Genomic DNA, 13,808 nt, shown 5'->3' on the forward strand with positions numbered 1-13,808 from the left:
CGTTCTGCTGCTATTGCATGGAATGTCTGTCTATGTCTGTTAGGTCTAGTTGGTTTATTGTGACATTCAGGTCTTCTATTTCCTTACTGATCTCCTGACTACATGTTTTATCCATTACTGAAAGTAATATATTGATGTTTCTTACTATTAATGTAGAGGTGTCTATTTCTCCCTTTCATCAGTCAGTATTGTTTCATTAATTGGGGGGTTCTGCTATTAGGTATATATATATTTATAATTGTCATGGCTTCTTGTTGAATTGACCCCTTTATCAGTATAGGGTGACCTTCTTTGTCCCTCTTAACAGATTTGACGTAAAATCTATTTTAGCTGGCACAAGTATAGATACTCCAGCTCTTTTTTGGTTATTATTTACATGATATGTATTTTTACATCCTTTCACTTTCGGCCACCTTGTGTCTTTGAATTTAAGCTGAGTCTCTTGTAGACAGCAGCAATTGGATCATGCTCTTTCTGTATATATTTTTCAGCTATTGTCATTGTGGCCACCATTGGGTTTAAATTTAATAACCTAAATCTATAACAATCACTTGATTTGATACCTAGTTAAATTCGATATCATATGCCAATACTGTTCATAACACTGTTTGTCCTCTTGTTGCAAATTATATCTTTATATATATACTGTGTGTTCTGTACCATACATTTATCATTACTTTTTATGCATTTTAGAACCCATAAGAAGTAAAAAATGGAATTACGTACTAAAAAATACAATAGAGCTGGCCTTTGTAATTACCCATACAGGTACTTTTACTAGAGGTATGTTTCTCCTTATGCCACCTCAGTCCACTGTTTCATGTCCTTTCCTTTCAGGCTGAAGAACACCTTTTCGCATTGTTCATAGGACAGGTCTTGTTGTAACAAACTCCCTCAGCTTTTGTTAATCTGGAAATGTCTCAATCTCATCCTTATTTGTCAAAGACAGTCTTGCCAGATACAACATTCTTGGTTACCAATTATTTTCTCTCAGCCCTTTAAATATTTCATCCCACTGGACTCTTTCCTGTATGGTATCTTATGTGAAATTAGCACTTAATCTTTTGGGGACTGCCTCAATCTTATTGGTACATTGCTTTTATCTTACAGCTTTCAGAACTCGCTCCTTGTCCTTTGCATTTGACATTATGAATACTATGTATCTGGGTACAGTTCTCTTCAAGTTTATATTGTTTGGAGTTTGTTGGGTTTCTTGCATGTGAATATCCATGTCCTTCACTAAATTTGGGAAGTCTTCTGCCATTGTTTCTTTGAATAATTCCTCCCCTTTTTCTGTCTTTTGTCTCCTCTTATGGGCTGCCCGTAGTGCATATATTGCTTCACTTGATGGTGTCCCCAGGTCTTTTATGTTCTGTTCACTGTTTGCCATGATTTTTTTCTTTTTGCTCCTAAGCTTGAATCATTTCAATTGTCTTGTCTTCAAGTTCACTGATTCTTTCTTCTGTAACTGTGAAACCCTGCAGAGAATTTTTCTGTTTGATTTTTGGGGTCTTCAACTCTAATAGCTCTGTTTGGTTCCTTTTTAAAATTTCTATCTCTTTATTGAGGTTCTCATATTGTTCATTCATCATTTTCTGATATCCTTTAGTTATTTCTGTTTTTCCCTTATCTCCTTGAGCATATTTAGGATCTTTTTTTGAAAGTATTGGTATGTCCAAGAGTTCATCTTCTTTGTTGATGGTTTCTGGACTTTTATTTTGTTCTCTTGGATGTGCCATCATTTCTTGTTTCATTGTTTGCCCCTAATCATTTGTGTACTACTGTCAGTATTTTAAATGGTTAACTCTGGGATTTAGACCCTGAGCTGTTGTGTTCCTTAAGTTTGTATCTAGTTAGTGATATGACAGAGACTTCCTTGAGCACCAGGAGCTAAGCTGAATAAAACACATACACAAATAATCTTCAAAGTCTTTGCAAACTGGTTCTGCATTGGCTGCTGCTTCCTTCAGAGTTTAGCCTTCCTATCATTAAGGTCAACTCAAGGCAAATGTGGCCTGTTGTGTCCTTTCTGTCTTTTCTGATCCTAAATCTTTTCTTGCTCCTGCCCTTAGGAATTCCCACATTTGCAGGAATTCAACCACCACCACCACCCACCCCTCCATATGAAACAGACTTCTTCCACCTCTGGGGTTCTCTGTTGTATGAATTAAAGCAGGTAATCCTTTGCCCTAGGCATCTTTGATTTAATTGTTCCTATACTGCTTTAGATGTCTACAAGCTGTTTCTACCTATGGGGCAATTTTGTGAGGCTGAGCTAGAGATGGGTTTCCTGGTTCAGACTTTCAGTCTGCCACCTGATAGATTGGCACAGACATGCAGGTGTCCATAGGGCTTACATACCGGTGTGCATAAGGCTTACGTAGCCCTATGAACACATACGCTGTGTGCATAGGGCTTACTCTGCTCCCTCTGGTACAGCACTAGGGACCCACATGGGTGCAGTCTGGCTGAGAAGACAGTGGGGAAGGGGACGGCAAGGGCTCCACAAGCCTCTCCTACGTATTTTAAAGCTGGATTTTCTTGATCAGCCTTTTCTGAAATACTGCATTCCTTTAACTGTTTTCTGGAGTTTTGAGGAAGATAAATCTGCCAATTTTTGCTAGTTGTTCAAAAATTCTGTGGGGCAGCTGTAGCTTGGAGCATCACACACTGCCACTTTGGTTGTCTGGAAGCCTGAGGAAATTTTTCAAACAGTAACGAACTTAGCTTCAATTGAGGAAGAATTTTTCATATTCTTCATAATTCTTCATAAACTTAAAAATGGTTACTGTTTCAGTTTCTCAGCTGCTAAAACATTAACAACAGGAATTTATTGGCTCACAATTTCTGAAGCTTGAAGGCTTGCTTCCCTGGGGCTGTGTCTTCTGTCTGGCTGGTAATCTTTGGGTCCCTGGCTTTTCTGCCACATGGCCCTGCACTTGGTCGCAGATCTTCTCTTCTCTTCTCTGGGTTCCGTTGACTTCTGGCCACTACCCGTAGCTTCTCTTTCTGTGTCCAATCTCCTTATCTTATACAGACCTCCACCTTATTGGATTAAGGCCCACCCTCATTCACTTTAGGTGAGCCTTAACTAAAGACATCTACAAAGGTCTTATTTACAAATGGGTTCACACCCACTGGAGTGGATTAAGATTAAGGCCATGTCCTTCTAAGATTGTATAATTCAACAGTTACCAATACAATATTTGCTTTTATACTATGAATTGCAATTTGAAAGTCTCTGATTGGAACCCACACTCTAAATCACACATGCAAAGCTTGAAGAAGTGTATCAGTTTCTATAGCTGCCATTCCCAGATTTAGTGGCTTAAAGCAATAAACAATATTTCCTCACAGTTCTGGGCTGGGCTTGGTTGAACAATTCTTTTGTTGTCATGCCTGAGGGGTCTCAGCTAGAATGGATGGGTCTTCCCCTCCATTTTTCTATCTCTTTCTTCCTCTCTTCCTAATTCTCCATCTCTCTCTTTCTCCTCTTCTTCTGACATTCTAACTTTCTGTTTTAACTTCCCAGGGCTGCTGTAACAAAGCACCACAAACTAGCTGACTTAAACAACAGAAATTATTATCTCACAGTTTTTCGAGACTAGACGTTCAAAACCAAGATGTCAGCAGAGCCAGGTTTCCTCTTACAGGGGAGAATCTATTCCATGACCCTCCCCTGGCTTCTGGTGGGTGTCAAGCCATCCAAGGCATGCCTTGGCTTGTGGCAACTTCAATTCTCTCCACCTCTGCCACATGGTCTTTCTCTCTGGGTCTAAATCTTCTTTACTTATAAGCTCACAAGTCCTATTGTGTTTGGCCTAGTCTTAACTAACAACATCTTCAAAGATCGTATTTACAAATAAGGTCACATCAGGGGAGTGGAAGTTAGACCTGAACATGTCTTTCAGGATCCCAGTTGAGCCCATAATATTCCTCGATCCTCTAACTGTCTCATATACTTGTGTACAGGCCACGCTCTAATATTGACTCTGCCACTCCCTTGGTCCAAAGTATTTGTTTGCCTTCTTTCACAAAGATAGTAGTGAGCAAATATTTATTGATTGCTTACAGTGTGTGAGACACATTCCTGGGCCCTATGGCCATCCTTCTCTAGTGAGGGAGAAACAGGATATAAATACACGAGGTAACAAGAGAGCCCATACCCACGAAGCATTAAGAAGATGACGCAATCAAGGGAATGGGGTAGTCGTGGCTGGGGGGGACCCCACACGTCAGAGTTCCGAAAGTCTTCCACTTGTGCAGAGATGGGATGTTTGAACCAGTGAGTTGAAGAGGGAGAGAAAAGTGTTCTAGAAACAATAAGGTAGCAAGAAAAATGACATTCTCCGAGTCTCTCCTTCCTTTAGAATTGAGCATCCCCGAAGTTTAGCATCTGGTCCAGAGGTTCTGGTTGCACAACAGAATCATCTGGAATTCTTTTATAATTCTGATCCCTGACTCCTGCCTCAGACCCATTACATCAGCTTCCCTGGAGAAGGTCCCAGCACCTATAGTTAAAAATCCCCATTGATTCCAACATGAGGCCACATCTGAGACTCCCTGATCTAGCGCAGGGCCTTTCAAGCTTAAAAAGACACGGATCCCCTGAGGATCTTGCTAAAATGCAGATTATGATTTACTAGGTGTGGGGTGGTGGGCTGGAGCCCAAGAGGATGCTTTGCTCTTCAGCTCCCAGGTGATGCCCACACTGCTACTCATAGTGTGTCAGCAAACCAGCGGTGTCAGCTTCAACAGGGAGAGTGTTAGAAAAGCACATTCTCAGGCCGCTCCCCAGACTTCCTGAATCAGTAATTCTGGGGTGCTGTCCAGCCATCTGGGATTTAACAAAGTCCTCTAGGTGATTTTAGTGCTCGCTAAGGTTTGAGAACCAGACTGTGGAACTAGGCATTTAGACACTGTCAGTTTGGCACCCAGTTGTCCTCTATATTGTGTTTGCTATAATTGTTTCACGTAGAAAGATCTGCAAGAGCTTCTCAGGCCCTTGAATTGAACTGAAGGAAAGAGGCCACCATGTTCTCATCCTTTGACTTGGCTTCCATTCAGAGCAAGAACCAGAGATCGGGCTCTCCTTACAGCCAAGCTCCTGCCTCCAAAGCCCCTTTGCTCACTGGGCCGCTGCAGTGTGAAGGGCCTGTGGCCCCTGCAGTGACACCCTGTGGTTGCAGGTGTTGCCTGGTGGCCTGAGGTCTAGAAAGCCCAGCTGGAGAGGTGTAATCCCTGGGCAGGAGTATCGTAACTTCTAACTGCTGTCCTGTCAAAAAATCACCTTCGCACTTCTTCTCTCTGTTTACAAGCCTTAGTTAATGGTTTTCTCTCCATTAGACAGCTCAGGGGAGTACTATTTAGAAAGTAATTGAATGCTTGCCAGTTTTGGGCAAAGCTGCTCCAGGTCTTGATGTTTTTCCATGTCATCTATTTTTCTCTCTTCTAGCACATGCATAGCTCAGATAACTCTGTCTACAAAATGTATGCTAGAAATGAAAACTGTACATTGCCTAAAAATGCATATAAATATGAAGGTACTGAAAAATTAAAACTGAGATTCATTTATTTTTAAAGGCCTACAAAAATATCAATATTTCTTTTGCTTTTAGAAATTGCACTACTATTTATAAGCTTAATTTGACAAGAAAGAGACACCACCTATTTTCCTCTCCACTGACCCCCCCCCAGCAAATCCTCCCCTCCCCCACCTGCTGCCTTCCCCCTCCAGATTTGAACAGATCCTCTTCCTCACCACTGAAAAGACTGTGGGGTGACTGTTAGCACTCTTGGCTATTTAAAGAATAAAATTGTTCGTGCCCTTAGCACTTATTTATCAACAAAACTAGGTAAGATTAATCACCAAAGTAGCGATTTGTGCTGTGTTTGATCATAGGGAAGAAGATGCCAAATGGCTAAAAAGCAAGAGATGGCAAATGAAGTAAATAAGTAAAATCATCATAAGAAAAAAAACTTAAACTATATTTTTTTAGGGAATCGTATGTTCTTTCTTTTTGGCATTGAAAGAGACATAATTCTGCTCACTAGATGTCATGCTAACAAGTTCTGTAAGTTTTGACTGTGTGTTGCCCAGAGTATGGGGTCGCCAGGTCACTACAGCCACCCCTGAGCATCTGACGTAGTGCTGCACACGTGCGCCTCCCTTTTCAGACCCTGGAGACTTTCTACTCGCAGGTTTCTTCTGGACTGTCAGGGAGGGACTTCTGGGGCATTTATAAACGGTCCTATCCCAGCCTCCCCTCTACCCTTACACCCCTGCGATGCGCTTTCCCCTGAGAATCTGTTGGCACCTCCTACTCAGGCCCTAGCTTTGCATGATCTGCCCCATTTCGGGTTCTGGGAGGCAGGGGTGTCTGCTGTCTTGCTGTTTGCTTCCCCTTTTCCTGACTGCCATCCATTTGATGGTGATAGTTGTCGGAGATGAGGGATCCCCTCTCACAGATCTCCCCCGGGCCGTGACCTATTCCGCAGCCGGGCCCCGCACCACCCGCCCGGGAGCGCGGCAGAAGTAACTGGGCTTTGTCCCTTTCCTTGCACAGTTTGTGGGGACGAGTGCACAGGTCTCCTTCTCGGGGACCTGGCTCGTCTGGAGCAGATGGTCACAAGCGTCAACCTCACTGGCCCGCTGCCTGCTCCCTATAGGACGCTGCACGCTCTCGAGAACGCGACTCAGGAACTGAAGGTAGGTGGGCAGTCACAGCAGGAGCTGGGGGCTGAGTGACAGGAGCTCCAGGGGGTGGTCAGGCTGTTGGCACGTGCCCTCTCCTCTCCGGGGGGTGGTCATTGCAGTTGGCACGTGCTCTCTCCTAGGCCCCAGATTAAAGGGAGCGGTGCTAGGGAATTCAGAGGCTTTCAGAGTGTTTGTCAAACTTGAGAACTGAAATGTACAGACTGGTATTAAGGGAAAACAGTCTCATGAGCACCCCCAGTGTTGGCCTGAATTTGTTTTATTGTTATTTAAATATGTACAAACATAAAATCAAAACAAATGAAGCCCTGCAAACCTGCAAAACCCAATAAAATTCAATTTAGAAACATTAGTATAGGGTAACATGACTTCTGCTGAATGTGAGTGGAACAGGAGTATGTGGTCCTGCCTGCCAGCTTCCACCCAGCTCTTCCCCCAGCACGGTAACCTCTCTGTGCCCTGCCCATCTCCTTCCTCCCTGGGTGAGCAGCAACCCCTGTGCCACCTCGAAATGGCACTCGGCCTCACTCAGCACATTCGTGTCTGCAGTGTGAGCACACGCAGGTGCAAATGTGAGCACGGCCAGGGTTCCAGAAATGCTCACGTTAATACTTAAGTTTACTGTCCAAACAAAAACACAAGATGAAAAGTCCACACTAGCGGACTCGTAGAAACTTGAAAGTACAACAGGAGCCACTTTGAGAAATACTCTTTAAAAGATAATTAAAGCTTTCATGAGTTAAGGAAGTAGTGGGAAATGCTAAGGAAATTGGGATTCTTTCATGTCATGGAAGAGGAGCCAATGACCTGATATTTATTGGGGAATGCACAGGGCTCCCTGGGGGACCCGTGACTCCTGTGACATGACCATTGCACTCAAAAACCTTGGAGTCGCGTGGTAAGAATAAGATCAGAAGACAGCAATCAAGCTCCTGATGAGCGCACACATGTAATTGCCATGTGCTTTGTACAGAGTTGAAGTACAAGGGGAATCACAGGCTAGAGAAATGAGGAAGACTCGGAACAAGCAGGGGATGCACCACTACAGAAGGTGCGATTTGAGTTGGAATTTCAAGAATAGACACAATTTTAACAGGCAGAGGAAAACCAGTGGGCACTGGAGGGAGGACTGTAAGGTTTGTGTAGGAGGCCACGGGCCACTCCTCAAGGGACTGTGATCTTTAACCTTAACCACGGCCCTGGGGGCGGTGCTTTATCCCCGTTTCCCAGAAGCAGCCGGCGACGGCATTGGCTGTGAGGCCGCCGTGCGGGAGGCAGGGCCTTGGGCTCCACACGGACTTCCCCACAGAAGTCTTACAGCTTCTCTGGGTGCTGGGAAGGAGCACCGTATTGCCTGCATTTTCCAAGGGGGGAGACTGAGAGGTTGTGTGTGAGGCAGCGGTCCTGGGGCTACTGAGAGTGAAGCAGGAAAACTTCAGGGCCTGTGAGAACGGAACTGCCCTGCCAGAGCCCAGAGGGAGTAAAGGACTTGCCTGGGGGGCCCAGGCAGCAGGGTGGGGTCTCTGCACCCCCAGCCCCAGCTGACCAGGTGCAAATGTGAGCACAGGGGCTGAGGCACGCATTCGCAAGACCTTTCTGGTGCTGGGAGCCAGGTCCACTGTTGAGGAATCAGGCTGGGGACTCAAGGGGGCCTGGGAGTGACGGATGAGCTTGAAAGCGAGGCCAAGGAAACTGAGTTCACCTGTTGTGCCCAGTGTTCGAGGATGAGAGGGTTTCATAGAAGGATGCTGAGCAGTTCTTTCCTTTGTACATGGAGGAATACCAAAACAAAAAAGGAAATTAAAATAGAAAAGCAAATAATTCAGTTGGACATAAGAATTTTAAGTAACACTGAAGCAGTGGATAATGAATGACTGAAAGGCCCCATGGAAGAGGTTAGGACCTTCCAGCCTGGGGACAGCAGCTTGAATTGATGCTAATCAAGATGGCCTGGGATTTCCTTAAAATTCCAATATTTCTGTATTCCTTGGTTTTTAAAGTCATGCATAATTCATTTAATATATAGGTGCTTAGGATCCCATTAAAACCACGAGCAGTTGTTTAACTTCTTTGTACTCAGCTCCTTTAATCCCTCAATGCTCTCCAGTTCCTGAGGCCACACATCACACACGGGGATTGAAAAGAATTGGGTTGGATTTTTCCAACAAGGGAGACTGGACACCGTGGTTCTGTGGGTCATCTCCATAGGAGGGTGTTAAGGATAACTGCACATGATATTATGGCTTGTGCTGGACAGCATGGGGCAGGTTTGAGGAGCCACAGGTCTGTGCGGGGTTGGGGAAAGCTTTCTTGTCTACTGAGTCGAATGGGATTCAACTCACAGAGCTGCTCTGAGGATGATCGAAGCCAAACCAAACCACACCAAAAAGCCGGGCTCAGGGTCAGCTGCTCAGTAAAAACTGCGGCAGTTGTCCTCATTTGCCTCAATGTGCAGCCCGATGCTCCGTCTGTGTGTCCAGTCACAATGCCTGCTTTCACTCCCCGCAGAGGTGAGGAGGGTGAGTTGTCTGTAGCGCAGGGTAAGTGCGTTCTGTTGAGCATGTGCCGGTGCGTGTCCTCTCGCTGACGTGCAGGATTGACGTGTGTTGCAGCACCTGCTGTCGCCGCAGCGCGCCCCAGAGCGGCTCCTTCTCCTGGCCGAGGGCAGCCTCCGCTCGCTCGTGACCGAAATGAACGAGCTTCGGACCCGGGTAAGTGGGAAACCAGGGCTCGCCCCGGAGCAGAGAGCTCCCAAAGTCACAGTTGGGGGGGTTTACTTTCAGCCTGTGAAATGCAAGCCTCGTTTTCCTTCGTTCCCAATTGAGCGTGTGAAACAGCTGTCTTTTGACTGGATGTTTCTGCCCCTGGTCAAGTCCTGGACCCCAGTAGCACCCACAAAGCTGGGTCTCTGTTGGTTGGTTATAAATACCAGAATGACAGTAAGTTTTAAGAAGGTCATCCAGCATTTTTACCAATTCTGACTCCAGAAGTCCTCTCTTTGAGTATGTAAGGAAAAAGAAAAGCAAATGAAAACTTTGTGTTGTTTCTGACCCCATCCATCATGGGCTTTTTGCATTTGTGTAGAAATACAGTCCAAATCACTTCCTACACAAAACAGGAAACTCTTATGTATTGTGAAATACAAAGCATTTAAGACATTTTTTTGAAGTCATAAGTTAAAGTTCAAGCTATGTTCACCAGACTTTCTTAAGTTTTTTTAAATTTTAAGTTTTTTAAATTTTAAAGTTCACCAGACTTTTTAAGTTTTTAAATTTTAAAGTTCACCAGACTTTTTAAGTTTTTAAATTTTAAAGTTCACCAGACTTTTTAAATTTTCAGAGTTAAGTTTCTTTTAGCCATTAGGGAATGAAGAAAACCACATAAATTGCGCCATCTTGCGGCCGGAAGTCCACGAACAGGGAAACCGGCCTGCGATCGAGGGATCTAGTTTGTCTAAAAGCTTCAAATGGCCAAGGGTGCTGAAGCTGGAAGGGTCCTAGGATTATCCAATCCATGTATTTTAAAGAAGAGCTGCCTCGGGCCGTGGCAGTAAAATGGATTTACAGGATCCTCAATTCCCGAAACTGAGGGCCGTAATCAGCACCCAGTCTCCAGAACCCATCGGCACTTTTCTGCCCAAACCTGCTGCTGGCTCAGAAAAACTTCCTCAGGGTGATCAAGTGGGCATCTCAGCTCCTCGCCCTGGCCAGCAGCCTGATGCCACAAATTAGCATCTGAGCCCTTTTTCAGAATCTCATACCAGCAATATAGAATGCATAACAACAGAGTAGTTTCTAGCCAAATGTATTCAGACATTGTTGCACAAATGTGTAAACATATCTTAAATTAATTTATATTGAATAATTTTGTATGTGCTGGTTGAACACAAATAAATACTAAATAAGAGAGGGCAAACAGATTCTAGCAGAGTAAATTCGATTCAACCAGCACATATGAATTCCACCGCATATAAAACTCAAGTTGCGTTAGCAGACGAAAAATATAAATAAAGCTCAATCTCTGTCTTCCAAGAGCTTGCAGTTGTGTGAGGTCATAGAGTCATATGAGACAATGGCACACAAATATATAATGCAAAATGCAATGAGATAAAGGAACAAGAAATATGCCTGATGAATGCCTACAAATAAAACAGTTTCATCTGGTTAGGGTCATTAGGAAAAGTCCATGGAGCAGGTGCATGCCATTCATTCGTTCTCTGGATTAGTACTCACCGGGGGTCTACCTTGCTGTAGGGGCTGCAGTAGATGCTGAGGAGACCTGTGGCAGCAAGTATGGCACCGCCCTTGCCTCCACGGAGCGTATTACAGATGAATGCCCTGAGCCTGGAGGCACAAGGAATAGTTCCCTGAGAAAATCAGCTCTTTACTGTGCCTTAGCCTAAGTCCTTTCGTCTTTCCAGTAGACTCTCCAACACTATTTTTAAAATAAGCTTTTTATTTTAAAGTAGTTTTAAGTTCACAGAAAAGTTGCAAAGATAGTATGGAGAGTCCCATATCCCACACTGAGTTTCCCCTTTTGCTGGCATTCTACATCACTGTGGTGTATTTGTCACAGCCCATGAGCTAATATTGATATATCATTAGTCATTAAATTTGTTCAGATTTGCTCGGTTTTACCTGATGGTTTTTTTCTGCTCCAGGGACCCACCCAGGCCCCACATTACCTTTAGCCATCACGTCTCCTTGGGCTCCTCTAGACCGTGACAGTTTCTCAGACCTTCTTATTTTTGATGGCTTTGACAGTTTTCAGGAGGAGTGCTCGTGTCGCTGATAAAATGTCCCTAAATGGAGATTTGCCTGACGTTTTTCTCCCGATTGGACTAAAGTTACGGGGTTTTTGTGAGAAAGACCCCAGGGGTGAAGTGCCCTGGCCATGACATCGTGTTGAGGACAGGTGCCATTGATCTGACATATCCTGTGGATGTCGCCCTTGACCACTTGGCGGAGGCAGTGTTTGTCAGATTTCTCCACTGAAAGGTTATTTCTTCCCCTTTCCATATTCCAATACCATTTTTATCTACCTAGTCTTCAGATTCCATTACACAAAGGAAAAAAAAACTTTAAATAAGACTGCTGAAAGCACAGATCTCCTTGAGGTGGTGAGGATGGGGAGAAAAGGGAAATATCACTTGTTAATTAATCTTGTTCCTACCACATTTTTAATTAGAAATGTAAATGCCATGAAGACCATAAATACAAGTCAACATGATCAATTCTTTCTTCCCCTGGGGTCAAGCTGCATGATAATCAAAGGTGAATTGACACCCATGGAATCATAACCCGAGGGTGACGTGTGGGATGGAAATATGAGCGTGAGGTCTGTCTTGAAAATACTGACTTAGGAGCCATCAGCCTCTACATGGCAAGTAGAGTTTATACTGTCTCATTTATACTTCTCATGAGGTTTACAATCTTGTTGCAACAGTAGTGTTATTTCTGTTGCTGTGTTTCTAAAGAAAGATAATATGTCATAAATTCAAAACATATCATATGTGTTTGGACCTGTCACAGTTGACACCAGCATCATTTAAGGAGGAATGCCCCGCGGTCCTGGCGTGTCCTCATTCCACAGGGGTGCCCCCGCCACTTTCCTTGGCGCTGTCTGTCCTAATGCTAGGAGTACGACGTCACTGCCACTGAGGTACACAGAGCTGGCAGTGTCTGAAGAGGAACCCTGAAACCTCATAGAAGTGATTAGATCTGAAATTCAATTTTAGCAGGAAACCACATGAGTCTGCAAAGGCAGAGGTGGATGGCATCGAAGCGATGTTGTCTATTCAGTAGTTAAATTTGCTCCAGTAGATTCTAGTTTTAACATAAAGAAGGCAGAGAATGAAAGACACTAGTGATATCCAACCAAGAAAATTATGTGCAGATTTCAAGGGGCACAGTGAGCACTGCTTGAGCTAAAGCAAGAAAGTAGCAGCTACATTGTTCAGAAGTAAATTAATGTGCACCTAATGGTAATGCATGCTGCCTAGATATAAATACTCGAAACAAAACAAATCCGAAAAAAAAAAAAATCCACGAAGGAAAAGAGAAAAAGACCTAGTCAAGTGAACTTGAATGTAAAAAAAAAAAAAAGATAATCAAAGGTAAGAGAAATATAGACAAAGTATTGTGTAAGGCATCATTTACCAGAGCTCATTGGAAAGAGGATGTAAAAATAAGGATATTTTAGATAGAGAATGAAAGAAAGATTGCACAACATCTTTGGATAAATGAAAAGACATTTGTTATATACTCAAACAACAAGATAATAGTGAATGAGGGAAGATGAGTCAAGGATGGAGATGGTAATTTAATAAAACACTGGAAGAAGCAAGATGAGTCAGATAGAGAGCTCCGAGCGTGCAGTACTTATCATTTCTCCGCGACGTTTCTCTGTAGTGGTTGCCGGGTGAAACTGAATTCTGCAAGTTTCATCCTGACAGTGATACATTCTCCAGGAGTTACAGAGTATCTGTCGTAGGCTTCCTTTATGGGGTTCTTCTGGGTGAACCTTCAACTTCATTACTCTGTAATGATCCAGGGTTTGAAAATACACGTTGATTTGGTGTTCTGATATGGCTTTTGAAATGTTTTAATTAATTTAATAAAACCCAAAGCTTATCCACTTAAAGTACTTCACAAGCCAAAACTGTGTTCATCCCCCCATCAGACAGTCAGCTTTTCATGCATTATCCTGTCTTCCTGGATGTTAGCCAAAAAGATTAGGTAGAATTTGTAAAGCTATGAACCAGATAATTTGTGTGGCGTTCTAACTCCCCATGTGTGTGAATCAGAGAAGTCACTTAACCTCACCGTACCTTCATTTTCACGGACTCCCATGCTCTGTCTCTGTCGGGGCAGGAATGAGACCCCAGGTGTGCTGTAAGACCTTCTGAAGCCCCTCCAACCCCAGGCCCAGCCGAGCCTGCCCAGGGCACCAGCTTTTAGAGCGCGGTCCACGTAAGTCCGCCCAGGGGTGCGCAGCTGACCCCGGGAGCCTCCTGAGCCCTCCCTGCCTGGGCACGCCAAAAGCTGCAGCTTTCCTTGGATGCACACAGGGAAGGACATGCCGTGCTATAAGT

General features: G+C 44.0%; 1 protein-coding gene across 3 annotated transcripts in view; it reads left to right on the plus strand.

Annotated features, from left to right (window-relative positions):
* LAMA2 (laminin subunit alpha 2) overlaps positions 1-13,808 on the plus strand; it is a 546,302-nt gene that overhangs the window by 411,195 nt on the left and 121,299 nt on the right. For all 3 annotated transcript variants that reach the window (XM_077162869.1, XM_077162870.1, XM_077162871.1), the window contains 2 exons: positions 6,567-6,709; positions 9,328-9,426. In XM_077162869.1, coding sequence (XP_077018984.1) covers positions 6,567-6,709; positions 9,328-9,426 — 242 coding nt within the window. The remainder of the gene's footprint in view (positions 1-6,566; positions 6,710-9,327; positions 9,427-13,808) is intronic.

The sequence above is a fragment of the Tamandua tetradactyla genome, chromosome 5, assembly GCF_023851605.1.
Source record: "Tamandua tetradactyla isolate mTamTet1 chromosome 5, mTamTet1.pri, whole genome shotgun sequence".
Taxonomy (NCBI): domain Eukaryota; kingdom Metazoa; phylum Chordata; class Mammalia; order Pilosa; family Myrmecophagidae; genus Tamandua; species Tamandua tetradactyla.